The sequence below is a fragment of the Triturus cristatus genome, chromosome 11 (genome assembly GCF_964204655.1).
Source record: "Triturus cristatus chromosome 11, aTriCri1.1, whole genome shotgun sequence".
Taxonomy (NCBI): domain Eukaryota; kingdom Metazoa; phylum Chordata; class Amphibia; order Caudata; family Salamandridae; genus Triturus; species Triturus cristatus.
This window is the reverse complement of record NC_140594.1, coordinates 1,112,981,957-1,113,003,746: the sequence shown is the minus strand read 5'-3', so window position 1 is coordinate 1,113,003,746 and position 21,790 is coordinate 1,112,981,957. Positions and strand designations below refer to the sequence as shown.

At 43.0% G+C, this 21,790-nt stretch overlaps 1 protein-coding gene across 1 annotated transcript in view; it reads left to right on the top strand.

The window, feature by feature from the left end:
* Positions 1 to 21,790, top strand: part of EIF2B5 (eukaryotic translation initiation factor 2B subunit epsilon) — a 70,847-nt gene that overhangs the window by 18,562 nt on the left and 30,495 nt on the right. Inside the window, exons 7-10 of the mRNA XM_085635611.1 lie at positions 3,753 to 4,065; positions 7,730 to 7,875; positions 17,241 to 17,379; positions 18,198 to 18,314. Of these exons, the coding sequence (XP_085491737.1) occupies positions 3,753 to 4,065; positions 7,730 to 7,875; positions 17,241 to 17,379; positions 18,198 to 18,314 (715 nt within the window). The remainder of the gene's footprint in view (positions 1 to 3,752; positions 4,066 to 7,729; positions 7,876 to 17,240; positions 17,380 to 18,197; positions 18,315 to 21,790) is intronic.

Sequence of the window (21,790 nt, the reverse complement as noted above, 5' to 3'; positions counted from 1 at the left end):
TTCGACTTTGATGCAGGCAGTCCGCTGCAAGGCCTAGTGCCATGTTCCACTGCAGGCAGGGCTCTTCTCTCACAAGACTACCCAACAGAACATGATGCAGGTGGCGGTATCCCCAGTCTCACAGGAAGCTCTCTTGCAAGTTTGAATTTGGAGGACTCCTCCTCTCACAGTGGTCTTGGACACTGTATGATCAGTGCATTCAGGGGTTGTGCATAACTTGTGCCTCTCCTGGATTGCTCCTCCTTTTACTCTGTGCATTAGGTATGGGACCCCGATCAGCCAGCATCTGATAGATGCCAGTCAGGTAAGGATATGGATGAGGGGACTTTTGAGCTTTCTTCAAAACTCCTTGGCTGTTGCGGTATGGATAGTCCAACTTTTTGCATAAAAAAAGAAACCTTTGCAGCACTCAATTGCATTTTTATGAGTTTTTGCTGCATTTTGTTTTATAACAGATTTTTTTGGGTTTTACCAAAGATTCTTCGCCGCATAGGCTGTAATGTACATACAGGATGTTGGCATGAATACACCCAGTAATGTAAACAACAAAATAACTTGCCCAGTTGATCGCACCCAAGTACCATATAGCGCCATGCATGTCCTGCAACAGATTAAGCATTGGTCACATACATCATTTCCTTGACTTGCGGCTCCATATCTATATTTCTCCCTCAAGAAGGGAATCGGCAGAGCCAACAGGATCCAAGACAATTCCCCTATAGTCGAGTCACCTCTGCCAGATTTTGGAGAGGTTTTGGGGACACCCACTCGCCTGGTACACCACAATTGCTACAGTGGTTCATCCCCCTTTTCCACACAGGGGATGGAGGAACATTAGCTTTCCAAGCCCTAGATATATATCCTTTTGCCAGGGTGAGACCCAGAAACAAAAGCAGCCATTCATATCTATTCACCCCATGCCATTTGTACTGTGAAGAAGAATCTGCTTTGAATCCAGCGGGATTGCCTGGAGAGGACTTCCCTCAGGCAAGACATCACGTCTCACCGGAAACCATCCAGCGCTGTGCATCTCCACAATGTATGAATGAAGGTACCATTGTCCACCCTGCAGCGGAAGCATACTGGGGAATCAATCACTTGCATGCGCCACAAGCGATATCTTGTGTAATAAGCTCTGTGAAGGTATTTTACTTGTATCAGTCGGAGGTGGGCTGAAATTGCCACCTCTCGGGCGCCCCCTTGGCCCCCATCCTGTCATCACCATCTAATGTGTCAATATCGACTTCCCAAGCCGCTCTGAGTGCAGGCAATGTGAACTGTTTGTGACAAGTGGTTGATATATTTTTGCTATTTTATGGGCGCCCAGATCCCCAGGAAGATCTTGCCTTCAAGTGGATTAACTGGCTGTGGTGCAATTGTTATTCATTTTGCATTTCTTGGAATGATTTCAAGACTGTGCCCCACATCACATCCACAAGGGTGGAGATTCCAATAGTTTCCCACCTTCAAAAACCTTCTAGCTGGGTCACTTGTTTTAGAACATTGTCCTGCTATAGTGACGTCCGCTCTGTCATTTGCCCGCCACCAACCCATCTGCCGCAGGGAGCGCCTCCACACGTTTAGGACCACCTGTGTTGCAAGCGGAAGAGACCCCATCCCCATCCAGATTACAATTTCTAAATAAGAGAGTTAAATTCCTTTATTGAAGATGCTCCCAGGTTTTAATGTCAAACCTTCATTTATTATCTAAGCATAGGTGCACCCTGCTGTCAGGTGATTCTCTGCATCTAATCAGGGTCAAATCAGCTGTCGCAATCTCATTTTTTCCAGATGTAAAGCATACCAAAACAAGCTGAACAACATGTGTGGTACAATACAAAACCCAACTACAAAACCCAACTACGTCAAATCAGACCCACATCGGCTGTCTGCATTAAGACCGACCCAAATTGAATCTTAGCAGCTAGTGACTTTCATCTGCTGATCTGGAAGACTGATTTTGGTTGTTCTGAAAATAGTTGCAAACTGTGTTCCAGAAAGGTGAAATTCTACTTGGGATCTGCGTTCCCCCAAAGGGATTTATGACTTTCATACTAACCAAAGATGTCCTAGTAGTGTCCCTCTCCCTCACTGGCCCCTGGCTCCTGCCTTCCAAAAGTAGACATTGGTCACAGCTAAGACATCAGAAGTATTTCAAAATGAGATCATGAATCACCCAGGTTAATTCATGTCTTTAGCTGGTTCCTGGCTAGGAGACCTGTAGGTAATCTTTGCATCTCCAGAGCTTTCATGTCTTTAGCTGGTTCCTGGCTAGGAGACCTATAGGTAATCTTTGCATCTCCAGAGCTAAGACCGCTCTGGTCACTGGTTTGAGACACTTTTCCTCCATGCTATTTGCAGAGCTAACGCCTGCTACAGATCTTGATTTTTGTAAATCCCAGCATTGGTTAGAACATAGTTTGGTCAGGTGATATAACAGAGTGTGTTTCCATGACCTTTTCTGGATGTGACTGCTATCAGCCTCCTGTTTAACTACTTTGAACTGTCTTGGGGTAGAAGGTAGTGGTTGTAAGAGTGAGCACACGGTACACTTATCTTGGAGTAACGTTTGCTCTCTTATTGTTGGAGTCCCACTAATCTTAAAAACCCAATTTTCGATCTTGTTGATCTGAGATACCACACTCTAATACCTTGTGTTTTAAAAAAAAAATGCATTGTATTAGGTATGGTCTGCAACACAAAGCTGATATAATATCAAGTAATCACTTGTTAATCTTTCCTTACTTGCTTTAGCACTTTTACCATTGTCCACTAGGTGGCACTGTTCTCACACTTGGTTGAAGAAAATAGGACAACGCACAAGTCGAGATGCCACAAGTGTGTAATCTCATCATTTGCATTAGATTGATGAAAGTACTGTAGACCGAGCTTGTGGTAGTGTGTGAAAAGAGCAATGAGTATCATAGGCTGCATAAAATGAGTACTTATTACCAGAGAAATGTTGCAGACAGTATGATGCATTAAGAAACATAGTAGTAACTGTGCATTAAGTGTTTGTGAGAGACCCGTTTACTGTAGAATAGGCACAATGTTTGTAGTTGTGCTAGTATATGGGTATTTGGTTGTGCAAGAATGAGCACAACATGTGTAAAAAGGTAAATGTTTCTTACGTTGTGGGGCCCACTAAGAAAATGTGCCAAGGTTGCGCATATGGAATCAGATGTGTTGGACAGCCTAATGATGTCTGGGAGAGAAGAGACCTTACCACGCAGCTTATTGTAATGTGGCAGATAATAGGAAAGTCTTGTATTTATACAGCGCTTGGTTCCACTAATGTGCTATTCTTTGAGTTAGTCGGGCTGTTTGAGGCTCAGAAACCTGAACCAAGCACAGTGCAGCATGCATCACTGCACCTTCATGGCCTCTTGCTGAGCGTGAGGATGGTACTGCAGGCATTGCATGAGGTTTGATACATAACCTGTAGCCGAAAAACGACCAAAGCTATAGGCTTCGGAGTTATTAATAGCATAGGGTAGCAAGGTGGTTGTTTTACAGGTCCATGCATATTCTGCAGACTATGCATGCAGTATTTTGTGAAAGTCCTACACAGTTGTCCTCGAGTTGATTTATCTTTGTATGTGGCAAACGCACAGCATACAGTATTGAGATGTGATACAGTTCTTAAGTGTACATCATTACAAAAGAGAATTTTCTGGTGTGCAGGAGTAATGTGAAATAAAGGTTATGGCTCTTGGTTGTCTTTTCTCGCTAACTTTTTTTGTGCTGTGTAGATTTTAGGAAACCAGATCCATATGTATGTAACAACGGAGGAGTATGGTGCTCGGGTCTCAAATCTCCTAATGTATGAGTCCGTGTGCTCTGACATTATCCGGCGCTGGGTGTACCCCATAACCCCAGAGATGAATTTAACAGACGAGGAGACCCAGCGGTACACTCACTCCAGGCACAACATCTATCGTGGGGCAGGAGTGAGCCTGGGGCATGGCAGCGTACTGGATGAGAATGTGCTTATCGGACACGGGACAGTCATCGGATCAGACTGCAACATAACAAATAGCGCGATCGGCCAGAACTGCATCATCGGTAAGCCAGCAGCCTGTTAGAGCCACTATGTTATTTCTGATTCACAACAACCTAGTTCCCAAAAACATCAAAACTCTGTTGTTAGATCTGGTTTGCTCCATTAAAAGCTGTGGATGATTTACCTTTCCAGAAAGATTAGCACTATTTTGAAGCCCATATTTGTTATTTTTTTAGCATTGCAAGACCTATTGATGTATGCCAAGAATGTCTACGGGCTTGGAGCCCACCTGTTGATTACAGTTGGTTGGCTTTCCTCTCACTCATTTGCCTGCTTCTTACAAGTGTCCCAGTTTGTCAGTACTGTTTGTCCTTCCCCTGGTGCATTTCCTATTTACCATCTTTTTTGATTTGTTGGCATCTCTGCTTTCACTGCTTGCTTTTCAAGTACTACTTTTTAGGTCGAGCCTAGGCAGCGCTTGCACAGTCTCTGTGAAACATGTTGTATATACTTTGTGAGCTTACAGCCCACTCATTACTTTTCATTTGTTTCTTTGAGTTTCCTTTTAAAAACCTTGCTCCCAAGTGAACAATGTTTGCTATTTGTCACTCCTTTCCATGCATTGGTCCCTCCCACGGAGCACCTCCCCATTACTTGTAGCCTTACACTAATCCCATTTAGAAAATGTTTTTGGGACTACTTTTTTCCTTTGATTAACAGCGGTTTTCACAAGTGCTCATGTTTTCACTTGCTCCCTTGTCTGCACGAGCATTAATGCACGCAAAGACACCGTTTTCTTAACGCTGGCTTGTGCGGGCTAAAAGCCATACCCTTGGCTCTTTCAGCCCCTTTAGTCCCCAGCTCCAAGCAGCGTGCAACTGAGAACGTGTCCCTTAACCCACTGATCCATTAAACAGTAATACGTTTTGAAAATCGAATACTCCGTAATACTCTAGTAATCCATAAAGTTCTAATACTGTGTAATATTCTAACTCTCTGTAATACTCTAATACTCTGTAAACGCAAGCTTGACCCTATCCCAGCAAGACTAATCCTGCTAATTAGACGCATAATTAAATCGTTGCAGAAAAGGATTGTTCTACACCACTGATACTTCACCCGCTCTCTCGGTCTCTGTCAGGTGTGTAGTTCTGCCGCAGTCTCACTGCTCCAAGCCCCCGTATTGACAGGGAGCGCTGCTTGTACCCCTGACTCTGCGAAGGGTGGGTGGGCCTCAGGACTGTGCCGCAGGGGGTCGGTGAGATCCACTCCTTCGATATCGGGCTTGCTACTGGCAGCCCGACAGCGCCTCCTGCTACCCGACCATGCCTTTAGCTTGAGCTCTGACATTATTCATTGAAGCGCCTCATGATCACTGTGGCCCCAAAAAGCATGCTATTAGCAGAGCTCTTCTCCCGACATCAAATTTACATTTCTTCAGAGTGCGTCATTTATGCCTGCAATATGCTGTACGACTGCATCAGGGCTGCTGCATCCATAAGGCAAAGTGCCTCTAAATAACACCAGTAGGTGGCACTAAATTTCAAGACTAGACAAGGGTCTGTTTTCTAATAACATTACTGCGTTGTTTTTTTATTAATTTACATATTATCTGACATGGTCAGCTGTTCTATTCTTTAGTCACCGTTCCAACATTGGGGTACCTTTATTTTAAAGCTTTCGAGCGTATTTGGAAAAATGTCAGTTTTGGTTTTTTTTGTACGTCACCAGCATCAAGTAAACCGACCATGCACATCTAAACCATTATACTCCAGGAGACACAAAGGCAGGAGCACAGATGCGATCTTTCTGGGACACGGTGTAATGTTCTTATAAATGCTTTATACAGAGTGTCTGATAAAGTGTGTCGAGCCATCTTTCCTTTAATAATAGGACAAAGACAAAAGCTTTCACATGGATACGCACTGTGAATCAATATAGTTAGATTATTTAAATCAAACCTGCACATTATCATCGATCAGCATGGCATCATAACCGGTGAGATGAGGGAACGCCACTTTGCACTCAATTGGTTCACCTGTATATATATTTTTTTAAGACACGCACCATTTGTTTTCCATTGAGGTCCCGGCACTTGCACACTGCTACCAGGCTGCTTGTTTAATTGTGTTAGCGCTCACACACACATATATTTTTATCAATTTATCTTTCTAAAATGCTCATATGCCACATTGGAATGGTAAATTAAAAGTGGCAAAATGACTGACTGTGTGTTATGAGGGAGGCACACATGCATACGGCAGGCATCTTGGAATGGTGAAACCCCTTTTTTAGGTGTTCCAAAATGGCTACAACAGGCATGCATGTGCCTACATAGTGACATACTGGCAGCTGTTTTTTTTTTTTGTTTGTTTTATTCACTATTTTGGCATGGCCAAAGGCCGATTTTAGAACAGTAAACTAAAAATATACAGTAAATTAAAAATATATATATATCCAAGGAGTGCCAATGCAAAAACACAGTGGCATAGTCAGCACTTCCCTTTTGGATGCGAGACCTATTGGTTTTGCCAATGCTTGTTTCTTTTGTGTTAAGCACTCAGTAAAAGTGCCTGTATTTTCAAACTGTCTCCCTTGTGTACTTCTCTCCCCCTGTCCTCCATGTAGCTCTCTATGATCTGTATTCTTCTCCTTGTCCCCTGTTGCACTCGCCCATTCTCCCCACTTCTTCCTCTCGCCCTCCGTGTTACTTCCCGCCACCTATGCCTGCCTTCTTTCTCCAAAATGTTGTTCCTCACAAGCACCCTCCATGTTGCTTTCTCCCAACCCCTGTGTTGCTTCTGCCCATAGTTGCGTCTGTGTCTCTCTTGCCCTAGTTCATGTCGCTTCTGCATCCCTTTTTGCTTCCTTCTACCCCGCCCTCTTCTGTGTTGCTTATGCATCCCGTGTTGCTTCTGCCCTGTTGTTTCATCTCCCCCACCCACTTAAGAAGAAAACGCTTTTGCACATTTTATTTTTAGGTACTCACCAACTCGGAACGGTGACTAAAAAAAAAAAAATCTATAGAAACGGCACCTATCTTTGTTGGTGCGTGCATTAGTTGTGCGCACATTTTGCTTTTTAAAAGAATGTGTGTGTCCACATTAAAGGCTCCACTTTTTTTTTTTTTTAAACTAGCAATGCAGCTCAGCATCGGAGATGCTGTGCAGCGTAGCTAGAACCATTAGCAAAGCCAGAGGTTCCTGAAGTGCGACCTATTGGCTTTGCCAATGCTTGTCATTACAGTCAGTATTCCAGTCCCCAAGCAGGTGTACAGGTACAACATTAAAACGAAAATTGAATGGTTGTGGTGCATTTGTAACTAATGGTGACTGAGAACATAGAGGGAATGAGCGCAGCTCATTAAATGTGAGCTTCGATGGGTGTGAGAAGTGGAGGGTAAACATTGAATGGGGAGGGAGAATAGAACTTCTCAATAACGTGAGCAATTTATGGGTTTGGTAGAGCAAGAGCCCGAGAGAGGAATGACTCCCAAGAAAGGTAAAACTTGAATGGAGTAATACCAAGCAAGGAAGACCTAGTTAAATGCAAAGGAGCAGTGTCGGTGGGATATCTGAGTTGATATGACAACAGAGAAGCTTTCCAGGTGAAAGCAAGAATCTTATGGAGAGATGCTTCATAAAGGATGGCTAAGAAAGGAAGGAGGGAGCAATGTGGCTTTGCAAAAGCTGTTAATATCAATGATCCTACTCTTTCGTCTGGCAGGTAATAAAGTGATCTTGGACCGCGCCCATCTCTGGGATGGTGTTCACTTGGAAGATGGCGTCATCATCACGCAGTCGCTGGTTTGTGATGGTGCTGTCGTGAAGAAGGGAGTTAAATTAATGCCTCACTGTGTCTTGACTTCCAAGGTGAGCTCTTTTTATAGTTCTCTTTTATATGTGTGTCTTTTTGGCAAAAAGATGCTAATGAACTGGTTTCTTCAATAATATCCATTTTGTGATAGCAGCCTTCAATAAAGACAAAATGTCTTTATTTAGTAACTTATATTTAATACCAGACTTCTTGAAGCGTATTTACTATCTTTCAGATGTCCTTTTGCTATTTGATTCCTTATCTGATTTTGAATACTGTCCTTTTATCACTTTAAAGAAATCCCTCTATCTCTATTAGCGTGTTCAATATCTTGATCTATTTCAGTCTTTTGAATATTGCTTGCTTCACAACCAGTTTGTGGTGTCCTAGAGTTGTACATTTTTTCTGTACCATTTCTTTCACTTCAAGGATCTCCTAGCAAGGTTTCTCCCACGCTTGGCACCCCTCGTAGGAATCCTGTGTCTTTCAGTTTCTCTTTGTTGGGCAGTTTTTCATTTTTCTGAGAACTTTACCAAGCCTTGGCTGAGGGATGTTAGCATTTCATCATGTATTTGTTTTGCAGCCTTAGCATTTAAAACATGCTGTGCAATAGAACATTCTCATTTCATAGGGCAGTCGCTTGTGACAATAACACAGACCAGTAATGCAGATGATCGAGGTGTGGGCAGTGGCGCAGATCTTGTGGGACGATGAGTGTTTAAGACAAGCAACATACATATTAACATATTTAATATATGCGTTTCTTGGGCCAAGCATGGTCAGTGGGTCCTAGAAAGATACAATTTATATTGTGTTGGTCGTACTCTGTTATTGAGCAGTTAATATTTTTAAGTCAGCCTCAAGAGAGGGTAGTGAAATTCAAGGGAGGAGCGTTACCTTGGAGGTGACCAAGCAGGCAGTGTTCCTAAAAGTGGGCTGTGCACGGGATTGTGCATAGTGAGCAGCTGACGGGTGGCAAGCAGATTTTGGCAGGTAAAGAAGGCAGTGCAATGATGAGTTGCTTTGAGCCAGCTAGGAAGGCGCACTTGCTCTTAAAGATCCCTTAGGTAATAAATTCCACATGCCAAAAAACGTTAATGCACAAATTAGGATTTCGCAAATTGTCCTATACATTCCTGGAAATCTTCAGGCTGTTTTCAAAATGAGTAATGAACCTGGTAATTGCTAAATCTGGTAGTGCCATTTCGGTCCACTCCAATCTAAAGGCAGGCATTTGATTTGCTTAACGTTGCTATATTACTCGTATTCAAAAGCTCCAAGTTTTTGGTAGGGAATCCCCTCATCCTTTTGCAAACTTGTCTTATTTATGGAAAGGAGTGTCTTGATCCCCAAACAATTCTTACCTGTATCGAAAGACTCGTAATTGAAAGTTTTTTTGTGATGTTATTGCAAGTCTGTTCATGCTATAGCCTGTACAAATGTTATCCAAAGATGTTCATAAGTGGGCCAACATTCAAGTGCGAGTCAATATCCAAATTTGTTTCCCAGGTTTTAGTCCAGAGCTGAGATTTAATAGATTTCATTTGCAGCACTATTGACTACTAGGCAGTGAGTCATAGGAATCTACCCTAGTGCTCTTTGTGACGAGTACTGCTCTGGGACACGCATTGTTCAACGCTCATTTTGATTCCGACAGACGGTGAGAGGGGCCAGACGCGACTAACCCTGGCAGAACGTAAAACTGCTTCAGAAGTCCATCTGAGCCTTCATGCTTCGGTGAGGGATTCCAGACTCTGAGCATACGCATAATAAAAGTATGGAAAACTATCAATCTACCTCTAAATGGAAAAAAATACTTTATGAATGGAGTTTGAGGCATCTAGACTAGACTGATCTACTCTAGCCTTGGAGAGTTAGCATTAAGTGCATTGTCTCACCATTCACACATGTAGCAACACCCAGAAACCCGTTGCCAAACAGTGTACACTATAGTTCATTTTGGCTGGCATGCCTGTCAAAGATACTAAAAGCTCATGACCAGACAAACTGGACTAGTTTTTGAGAGCTGATATGTAGCTAGGAGATCACCTTAAAACCAAGGTACGTCTAACTCCAGTAGCATCTAGTTAGCACGGATTGTTTTAAGTTGGTGTTCAACACTGAAAAGATTAACAGTGGAATGATAGTCACATTAGTATTATAAAAGCTGTACGTGCTGTTAAATTAGTTTTTCAAAAAAGCCACCATCATATCCAACTTCTAAAGTTGCTCATTCTGAAACATGTTGACAGCATTTTCGGACCATTAGATGGCTCTCCATTTTGGCATTTCTTATGAATTGCAATCAACAACTCATTCTAGATCTCTGGTCAATATATTTATGGTAGTCATCGGTTTCTAGGCTTGGAATTGATATGGGGGATTTTCTGGAATCAATAGATTTTGGGCTGCTTATTTATATTGTTTGATTGTATCACTTGAAATAATTTAAACATTAATTAAGTACTTTCTATACAAAAATGAAATGTAGCATAAAATGTAACTTGTTCATCACGATAACCTACAAATCCATTATTTAATAAAGCTATACCCCCAACATTAAAATATCCTTACTAATAAAAAAAATCCTACATAGTATAGTGTTTGCATCATGCACAAGCCTGCTTTCCTCCTGACCTCCTCTCCTCCTGCTCCAGGATACAAAATGGTGTCGTGATTAAGAAAGGTGATCTAGTCAATACAATCATTCCTATTATCCAGATTGGCCAAGGTGTTTTTGACGCACTACCAGTGATCAGTAGTTTCATAACTCAAACCAGAACAATGTGTAATACAGTTTTGTTCCCCACGAAGCACATTCGGCGTAAGCGGTCTACCTTCTCAATATTATGCCATGCTTGGGAATGGAGTGTGCCCAGCCTGTATGTTATGTATTGGACTGTCTTGCTTTAGTGTCGTGCTTCACTGTAGTTACGGCTATAGTTGCTTATGACTGTAATCCCTAGCATACCGCGCATAGAAGGGTTTCATGTTCACTGATCTAAATTTAGATATTCAGTGGTTAATTTAGAGCATGCTCCTTGTAGAATTTCTCCCTTGTGTTAAGATGACCCAGTAACCCCTAAAAATTATGGTGCATTTCATCTCAAATATTTCAGTGCCCTTCTCTTTTTCTCCCTTAATTAATAAATGCAAGAAGTCACCTGTGGATGGCCCAGATGGTCTGACATACCTCCCAGTTTTGAGAGAGGGCTCATGATGAATGTCTTTGAAACAGATGGACAGGCTCAAATCCACCATACAGGGCCTTCTACTTTATCAGAGTTCACATCTGTTCAGTCAGCCAGATGGCTGTTCAACTATAACAGGTTCGAAACATAGGCCTATTTAGATTAAATTACCCTCATGTCTGAAAAATGTAGTCAGGCCAGATGCCGTTGCTGCAGTACTGTGCCTCTTGGCAGCCACTAGTGGTTTCCAAGTTAGTTATGGTCTGCTAGGCTAGCAAGTAGGTATAACTAGAGACCATTCCTACCTTGGCTGCTTGAAAGTGCCATCCATAGCTGGTACTGTCCTTACCAAAACACATGAATTTGTGTTTTTACACTTTCACAGAGAGCTCGTTCAATGTGTATCTCTCAAAATGGTCCAGTCGCTTCTATAAGATCACCAACGTTGTTTCTGTCGCCACCATGTAATCTGCAACAAGGAAACAAAAAAGTGATTGTTGGAATGCTTGAATGAAGCCCATACTCTGGATATTACACTGGATGCATTCCTGTTCATTGTTTTTTGGCAACTGTGCCACCTCAGACAGTAACCAGCCATATGTAAACTAGCCTTAGTCTTGCTCCAATAGGAACCCTCCATTCCGAACTGCTACGACTTCTCCAAACGGGAACATAAACCATCTCACACGGGTTTCGTTTTATGTGGACCTCTTCTGTAGGGCGCAGCTTGAGTACTGTATGTGCCATAGATTAGGGTGACTAGATCTTGAACACCAAACACTATGATACCCCACAAACTAAAGTAGGAATAGGATTTTGCATCAACCAGGAGGCACAGAATGACTTGATTAACATCACTCACCAAAATAGAAAAACAAAGACCGTGAGGCACAAAATAAATGAAATGTAACTTTTGGTACAGTCTTTTTCGTGTTAATTTAAGTTGCATTCTACTAAGAACTACTACCGAATTCTGTACTAGAACACCAGAAATGTGGTTCCCCCATATTCATTTGACACCCTCTCCAAAAACCTGGACATGTACTAAATGTTCTGAAATTTGCTGAGCAGGATGGTGAAATATTGGGAGTGTCCCACTAAATCTGGGACGCCTGGTCACCCTCCCGTAGGACTCAAGCTTCACCCTATCGATAAAGTCCAAACGGGTCATAACCACACTGGGATTGCTTGTGTTCCCTGTCAGAGGGGACCTGGCGTGGCAGTTTGTGCTGGACAGTTCTATTGGAGCAGGCCCACAGCTGATTGCAAGTGTCTGGATTCTGTAGGACGTTGCATGGTGGGCAAACAAACCATGAACTGGAATGCGGCCCAAGTAGTTTTTTAGTTTTTATCAGCTGAAAACAAAGCCGATCTGGTTTCACTTCCCAGCTTTGGGGAAAAACGCCCCTGCTCCTCAACTAAGTGAGTGATCAAAATGTTGAAGAGTGGAGGGCCAAAACTCAACCTTGCCTTACTCCTGTAGTACTAGATAGTGGCCTTAACAACGTCTTAATATCTTTGACCAGGACCCTTAGTACATTGCCTCTGATATGCGATCCATCGAATGAGGTGTCCTCAGTGTTAACATGTTGTTCTATTATTAGGGGCAAGTCAAGAAATATATGGAGTCAAAACATATACTTTTCTACAGGACGGGGTCGCCTGCATTGTGCATAGTCGACATCCCATGCCCATGTCCTGTTTTGATCTTTGGCAAGATCCATTCCTAATTAACTCAGTCCATCACATGGGCTTGCAGAATATCGGTGAGTATTTTACTGAAGTAGGATACCGTTTACATGGATTTGCTGACCGTCTGCCACTTTTTATAAATGGGTGCTTGCATGGCCCCTTTCAAAAGATCATGGAAAGGGGCCAGATTTGTATCTATATATAAAGAGCGCCAGACTGCTTATTTTTATAATTCCATTTTCTAGAAACAAAAAACATTCATAGACTCGCGGTAGGAAAGCATCACTGACAAATAGGGTTCTGCTGTTTATGATGAATATTTGTTTTTGAATTTTTGTGGTTCTTTCCAACTTGGTCTCTTTGTCATGTGGTTGCCAGAATAAGCAAACAATAACCTCCCAAATAGCTCCGCTCAAGGAGTGGGAGTGCTTTTTGCAAGATCCATGTTAAAACTGCAGCCCACGCAGTGTAATCCAGGCAGTCGATTCTTTCTTTCTAGGTCTGTTAATCGCTTTAAATTGAGTTGGGTAGGAACAGTTATTGGTAATTAACACTTGTATTTACAGTGTTGTGAAATGTTAGCAACCACTATATAAAAGTCAGCTGTGTCAGGCGCAGTTATAGAATATTGTGCAATTTGAGGCTTTTGATAGCGGCGTATCACTGCAGTGCACTGCTGGTCTTCTCTGGTGCCCTCTCCTTTACCCCTTACCCAAACAAATACCAAAAGGTTGACCCAGTGGGGCCACAAAGCCTACTACATTTGAAGCTTCCTGCTGAGGATGGCTAATGTGGCTGCATGTGCGGCCAAACACAAGGTATTTGAATCTGTGTACTACCTTTATTTCTGCTTCAGAGCATCTAAAATAAATGGTAACAAAACAGCATTTTAAAAAGCAGAAAAAACTGAATCCTTTCTAAGGCACAAAGATTGACTTTCATGTTTTTCTTTTCACAGCTAAGCCCAATTAAACTTTAAAATGATTTAAAACAACATTGCAGCTGAAATCTTTGCTGTGTTTCCTAAATGCAAGGGAAAAGCATGTATGAGGGAGAACAATAATGCAGCCAGGTAGGGAGCAGCCCTAGAATGCTTGAAACTAAGACCCTGCTCTTTTAAAGCGCCAGCATCTTCCATGTCCGGTTATGTTTTGCACTGTTTTTATGGAAAAAAAATAGGGAACCTTGCTGTTTATTATTTCACTATCCAAACCATGAAGGCGTGGAGTCTGAGAGTAGTTTATAAAGATTCCTGTGATGCAGAGCAATGAGTAAAAGCCAGACCCCATCCTTTCCGACTGCATCATAAGATCATCACTGATCGTCATAAACATTAGAATAAAATAGCAAGAATTATCCCAAATCCCATAGCTTGCAGGCCAAAGGATGGTAAAATCTCTTAACGGAACAGCGGGAAAGTCTTAGCCAAATGATTTGTTTAGAGCAGCTTTACCCACAGTGGTCTTTGTGATGCGAGTCCAAACAAACCTGCTTTGGGAAAGTTTGAGAAGATCTCTAGGTAGATACTCTGCAGATAACTCTGTCACATTCTTGATCCAGACTCCAGTAGCTTGTTTCACTCTTTGGATCACCTAGCAAAACTTACTTGGTAACTTCTAGCACATTACAATATTTCGGAGGATATACTACTTGTAAGAATGAAAATCAGTTCTAATAGTTGACAAAAACATTGACCAGACTTCATAATGCCTTTTGGTTCTGTCTAAATACATCTTTCTAAAATGTAGAGACCAGTCCAATAGTGAAGCTGGATTTTTAAAGTACGCTGACAATTAAATTGTTAGATTAACTTGAAATTCTGAGACTACTTTACAAAGTAATGAAGGATGATTGTCATTCCCAGCCTTTTTGAATAAAAGAATTGAGTAGGGTTCCTGAAGGTGAAAGGGGCTGAATCGTGCTAACCGTGCGGCAGATGTATTTGAAATTAAAAATGCATTTTTTCAAGACCAATGCTTCAATGAAGCCTAATACATAGGTTCAAACGGAGGCGTCGTCAATTTGAAAAGAACCACATGCTCACAAACAGGTCTAGCTTTAGGACTCGTACATTTACCATTTTTATAAATCTGAGATGCACATCCTTCCTTCGACTACCAAGACAATAAATTTAGGCCCATGACTTTAATGGAGATGGTTACAGAGGTGCTTGAGTGAGGCTTGGTTATGGGCATAGAAACTTGTGTACCTGGTTTGTGTTATGGGAAAAGTAAAGAAGTAAAAGCTTTGAGACTCTGAAGTAAATACTGTAACTTCCTCATGTTAACAATGGAGAGCGGTATATACGGGGGATACTTGCCTCATCCCTCGCAAATGTCACCTTTTATCCTCTTAAAGACTTGAAGCTCCACACCATCATTTTACTCTTCTTCATCTCTCTTCTTTGCTTGCCTGACATGACAGGATTCCAGCGTGCCACAGAGGAGATAGAACAGGCTCAATATGCCTTTATCCAAAAAAGCAGGAAGAGCAAACTATTGCCATGGCTGCTAGGGACAGTGAACATGACTGGTGGTCGCTGTACTGGCAATATATCAGGGTCAGAGCTCTTAATGGCAGTAGGTCCTGGTGGTAGCTAAAGTATTTTAGCCTTGTCCTTTTTGATCGTGCCACTTCACATCATATTGACTTGGGTGGACTTGTAGACCGTTTGGGCCTAGCACACACCGTGCAGGTCATTCTGTCTCTGAGAACTCACAACATCACTGTTGCCTGCTGTATAATGCTCACATGTTGCTTATATAGTAAGGGTTATGTCTGTGTGACTGGAGCCCCAGAGTATTTTGGTGTCTGTTCCTTGCTGCTGATGTTCGTGTTTTTCTTGTTTGAATGGTAAAGTTTCCATCATGTGGGTGTATTTTGACCCCTGAATTTTCTGTGCAACGTCTTTCCGTGTCCACATCCTGGCCAGACCACGGTAAACACACCTATACCAGAATGTGGATAGAATAACCTAATTGCCCAGCCTCGACATTTTGGCAACTGCTGCCACTTTAAAGTATACCCTCTAACTCCTGTGTCAGTAGCCAAAGGGTAATATAATACAGATCGCCAGTAGACTACAGCGAAAGGATGACTACATCCTAATTACACAGTTGTAATTGCGTTATTAATGCTATGTGTTTTGGAGTAAATAAACATGGCCTCTCTACTCAGAGTCTAGGTAACAATGGTCGACTGCCTCATTTTAAAGAAACCAGCCCTCCAAGATCTTTGCTAGCTGAAAGTGGAATTAAATCTCTTGTGTACCAACTTAAACATTCCAGACCTAGCCAAACCTGAGATCAAGCAATGGAAACATGATTTTACAAGCAATGTTTAACTGTAGGAACCATGGAGGGAGATCGAGCCAGGTTCTTGGATTTTAACTTTTGAACTCGATGTGTCCTGAATATAGGAACATCCCTACTCTGGCAGTGTTCAAGAAAAAGTGAAAGTGAGGCTGCTCAAAGCTGCTTCTCCTTTTTGTCAGAATAGCTTTTGGAGCAACCATCAGCCTCCCCAAGTAAGGGCAGGACACCCAAAAGAGTGTAATAGTGACCTTAGCCACGAGCATGAGCCCCACGGCTGTTGAAGAGGACAGGGCTAGTTAAGATCTGCGTTGAATAGGGGTGTGTGTGTTTGTGTGTGTGTCTGTCTGTCTGGTAGATCATAGTTGCACATTTACCCCCTCATAGCATTAGGATTTTACTGTCCTCTGGTTGCTGACACATTAAGCATTCCCTTCCCTTTGGAAATCACCACTGCTCTCACAGTGATGGTAGAAATGGAGGAGGCTGAATAAATGGACATGACTTTGGAACATAGCTCTGTTTTCTTCTTAGGCTGAGTAGATCCTGCTATGACTTTGTGATTGACCTGTGCGCCTGTATGTGTATAGAAATAATTAAAACCTAAAAATAAACATTGGCAAAGTCAATAGTTCTTAGTTCAGTGTCCTAACCATGCTCGTTTAGTATATTTCAGTAAGACAAGCAGGAGGCATCGAGTGGTAGTGAATATAGAGTGCTGTAGTTGTAAACTAGTCCCTTAAGCTGCTCAATGTAAATTCAAAGTGGACGTGAAGGGATACACTCCTCGCCTGGTTGAGTCAAGACATGATTGAAAGAGTCTCAAGCCATTGGCTGAAAGAGTCTGGTCCAAGAAAGCCAGTGGTTGAAGGGGACAGGACCAAAGTCTGACCTGTGTATATTGTTTGCAGTGGGTCTGTTTGACAGTTCCACAGTCGAAACCAACACTTCCAGAGAGAGGTTGTGTTTGAAAGCAAAGGCTTTGAAACAGACTGCTTCTGTACCTGATTTAGAAGAAGGAAAAATAATCTAGCTTCATAGCTACTCCTTTTCTATCTCTAATCCTTACACATGGTCTTCTACTTGTTACAGAGTTCGTTTACTGATCTCATTCCTTCTCCCTTATAAGAGCGGGCTACAAAGGGAAGGCATTTACGGTGTTAGTTTACCTGATACAGGCAATGTATCATTTTTGCATTGAGGACTAACTGTTTGAAACTCTGTCAGGTGGTAGTGGGACCAAACACCACACTTCCTGAAGAAACTGTGATTTCACTGCACCACCCAGAAGAAGAAGAAGAAGAGGATGACGACGAGTTCAGTGATGACAGTGCAGATACCAAGGAGGAGAAGACCAAGTTCAAAGGTGAGGCCCGTTCGGTTTCACCTAAGGCAGGAAATAAGTGAGCATACGCAGATCAGCGCAGAGAGGCAATAGAAAGTTTTTGTTAGTGGGTGTAACATTCTAAATGTAGTAATGGATTTTATGTGGTGCAGCACTTATGCATCTGATGAAGGGAAATGCTAAAGGGTTTGAGATGAATTTCATGTGGTTCATGAATGCATCCAGTTTTGCATCTTAGTGTGGGAATCGCTGAAGGAGAGCTTGAGATAGACTTTATAGGGTGAAAGATTACAATCACTCCTTGGAAGGATATACTGACCTTTATTCAAATTGAAAATTGCGTTAGTCATAATGGATCAGTTGCCTTATTCATATTTTTAATAGGGTGCACTATAGATAATGTAAAGTCATGCGCTTGGGTAACCTGACCATAGCAGTTGTTCATTGGTGTGTTGTAGTGGAGAATGAACAGCTTGTGCTTTAGTTTGATATCAGACAAGGAGCACCATGTTGCGGACTCCTTTTCACGCCTACTTTCCCCAGAGTTATTCCTGAGTATGGGGTGACTTTCTTGAGTGAGATGGACATCGCATTTTCTCATTCTTATACCATGCTTTTCACTTTATTTCCACAGTACTTACACAGCTTTCTATTTCCTGGCAAACAACAGCACTCTCCCCAGTTACATCCACTTAGCTATAATAGGAGTGCATTTGTGTGCCCACCACCCCCATTTTCCCTCTAGATTGTTGCTACTGGAATTGGACCAGCTATGCCGGATGCAGCAGTTTTCAGGTGATACGGGAGGGTTTTCTCCTAAAGCGTAACTTCTCTTCCAGCTTACAATACAGATGAGGTTGGATTAGAAGGCAGAGGTTACACCTGGAAAGCTGCAGATCTCATTGAAGACGAGGAAGAGGACGAGGACGATGAAGCATTGCGGCGGAGTCTCTGGGGTGAGTTTACTTTTTCTGTGCATACTTTCACAAATTCGAATAAAGTGTGCTTCTGCATTGTGTCATTGGGCGCCTGTGAATTTTGAAGTGTCAGTATGTTTTTTCACGTCATTTAAGCATGTGTCTTTAGGCAGAACTTAATTGAAGAAATCAATTCTTACCACGTATTGAGCTTCTGGATAGCACAAATTGGTTACATCATTGCAGTAAGGTAAAATTCACTGCACACACGTTCTGCTGTTTTTTGTTAAAATCTTCAAACAAGCAACCTTTCCTGCCCTTCCTGCCGTCTTTGATTTCCCTGCTTGACGTTTACAGGTGTAATTTGATCTCTACTTGTTATTTCCTATCCATAGCACTTCCTAACTGGCAATCTTAATTTGAATTTAGGTGACCAGAGAAGAGTGCTTGACTATCCTTGCTTTTTCAAATGGGGCAAGCAATCGAACATACTGAGAAAACTGCAAGTTTTGTAGGGCTTAGCTGTGGCAATCCTTTAAAAAATGTGTCTACTTTAAACATTACTCAAAGTATACCAAACATTTATCTGGTAATAGGCATACAGTACAGTAATGGCCAGATGTACATCCGAGATGGTTTCCAAAGAAAAGTATTGTGTTCACATAAGCATTCCCAATGAAATGTGACCGGACCTTCTCAAGCTGTGTGTCTGATATCTAAAAGGCCGGGTGTGGGTTGATGTTTAGGAAGCAATGTCACGGAAGCGATTCTGCCATGGCCCTCCAATCTTTCTGTTTTTATGTTGAGCTCCTTAGGTCTGGGTATCTCGTCCTCTAGATGGGAACAGTGGTACATACCTTGCATCCATTCCTACAGCAAGAGTGTAACCTGTGATCTGCACTGTTGTGCAGTGTCCATTTTGGCTGTGAGAAAGCCTATTGCTGTCAGCGCGCAGGAGCCTTCCAGTCCCCCACTCCCTATCTCATCAGTATGGCCAAGAGTGCTATCTTAGCAGTGACGCTGATGGACCCTCCCACTACTGCAACAACGAAGTGTTGCATTTGTGACCAATACTGTAGGATTTCGCACATTCCCACACGGTGTAAGAAGGTGCCATTGGCGATGCAACATGTACAGTTCGCATTTTCGTCTGTGCACATTCTGTGTAACCTCTCTGGGGGATCATGTTTATGGAGGTAGTTAAATTTTATGGGGCAAAGGCGGGCTCAAATGTCTATTTGGTTGGCCTCGATATTCACCTTTCGCCAGTAGTCCTCATTCTACAATAACTGGATCCTTTTCCGAGCTAGCGTAAAGGGATTTCAGGGGCATTAGCTACTAAAGAGCAGCATCGCTAGAATATACCTCTTTTTCCAAGCAGTTCCAGAGCCAGTTTGGCAACTAGCGGGTTAAACTCTGGGAGCGCCACTAATCTTTCCCAGTAGGGCTCTAAAGCATGTTGCAGCTGTTGGAACAGAAAACTGCCATTTGTGTAGAGAGAATTCTGCTTTCAAGTCTTTTAATGATTTCATGTGGATCCCATCCCAGATGCCTTCCAGTTTGGCAATCCTGATTTAATCCCTGGCCATGAAGCCCTATGAGCTAGCCAGGCCCACTGCCAAAGGGGGTTTTCTGTCTGGTCCTACAGTCTCCGCATATCCATTTCATGGTCTTTACATGCGCGTAGTGCGACTTTCGTGACAGCAGAAACTGCAGCGGTGATTCCAAACAGATCGAATTCTAGCCTGTGTACTAGGTGATTGTGTAGGAAGCTGGCTCTTTTTATAGTATATCAAGAAGGGATATACTGTGCAAAGAGTCCAGGTATTCTGTTATAAGTGGACTGGGGCTCACTCTAGCAATCCCAAGGTGCTGTTCTAGGGCTAGTGTGGTCGAGCAGCCTTGGGCTTACCAGAGAGGAGTGTTAGACATCTGCAAACTAGACACACGGTCAATAAATTATGCACACGACTTAATAAGGAGATCCACACCAATTTATAAAAATAACACATATCTTTATATATGTTTAGGAACCAAAGTCGATACAATCAGGTAAGTACAATTTGCAAGAGAATTACTTTTTATGTTTAATAAAGTCGACACAGTGCATTTTTCAGAAACTGCAAAGTTATCCTATAGGAGGAAAAACAAGTAGGGGATTCAGGTAGAGTACAGCAACTTACGAGACCAATCTCCTGGGATTATGGGGAGTATGGGGCAAGGTCCAAGGCAGCACCAGCAGGCCACCTCCAGCGGCTCTAGGGTGGCCAGGTGCAGTGGTGCAATACAGCATTGGGTGCCCAATGTTAGACTATGGGGATCCGTCTGCGTGAAAAGATGCTGCAGGTTTGGACCTGGGGGCCAGGGCGACCCAACCAGAGGGATCAAGTCTTACGATGTTAGGGAACATGGGGACCCTGTGTTCCACTTCTCTTTGGGCTGGGTACAGAGGGTCTTTGAGGTGTCGGATTGCTTCGTCCAGGAGCACTCACGGTTAAGGGGGCCTGCACACATATGCTACAGGTGACGTCAGGGAGTTCACAAGGGGCAAAACGAAAGTGGACTCTGTCTTCTGCGGGCTTGGGAACCACGCTCACGCCATTGGCCCACTTTGACTCGGGTTGGGGGGCCCGGGTGCAGTGGTGCTTTGCGGCAGTGGTTTTTGGCCGGTCTGGAGTCCCCACGGTTCTTCTTGGGGTGCCTGCAGGATGCAGGAGAGCAGCTCTGCTGCTCCTCTGGAGTCTCTGGGTCTTTGTTGAAAGCAGTCTCGGGTGCCAGGATTTAGGGGTGTTAGGGGAGTGTAGGATAGTAGCCAATGGGCTAACTACCTTTGGGGTCTCTATGCCCCCTATATGACCACTTCCTGTGGGAAGTGGGAATAACCCTGTCCCAGAATTCCTAAGTTTGCCATCACCAAGAGGGCTAACTTTGAAAAGTCGCATCCACTTCAGATAGACAACCTTAGGGATGGCACTAGCCTGAGGGTGGACACGCCTATCTGACTAGCTAATTTTCCCACCTTTTTCTGGTGCCAAAGGGTGGGCGGCATCCTCTCTTGTGAGGAAAGTCTGAGTTGCATAATAAAGGCGGTAGGCTCTTTGAAGCTCCCCTGCCTTGGAATCCTAATCTGCAGGCCATCCTGCGAGGGGGGGCTTGAACCCCCTCTGCCCGAGCAGGCTTTGTTTCTCGCCTCCTGAGAGCAGAGGCCCTCACCCTTGGGGGTCATAAACTTGTCTCTGGTGGCAGGCTAGCAAAAAAGTCAGTCAGCACACCAATAGCGGGTAGGTTTTCAGGGGGCACCTCTAAGGTGCCCTCTGTGTGCATGTATTAATAAATCCAACACTGGCATCAGTGTGGGTTTATTAATAAGATGTTTGTTACCAAACATACCTATTTTCAGTGTAGCCATAATGTGGCTGGGAAACTCGTTTTCAGTAGTGTCCAGCACATGCGTTTAAAATGGCTTCTCTGACTACTTGTACTGACAGTAATGGAACTGACCAGTACAGGGGTAT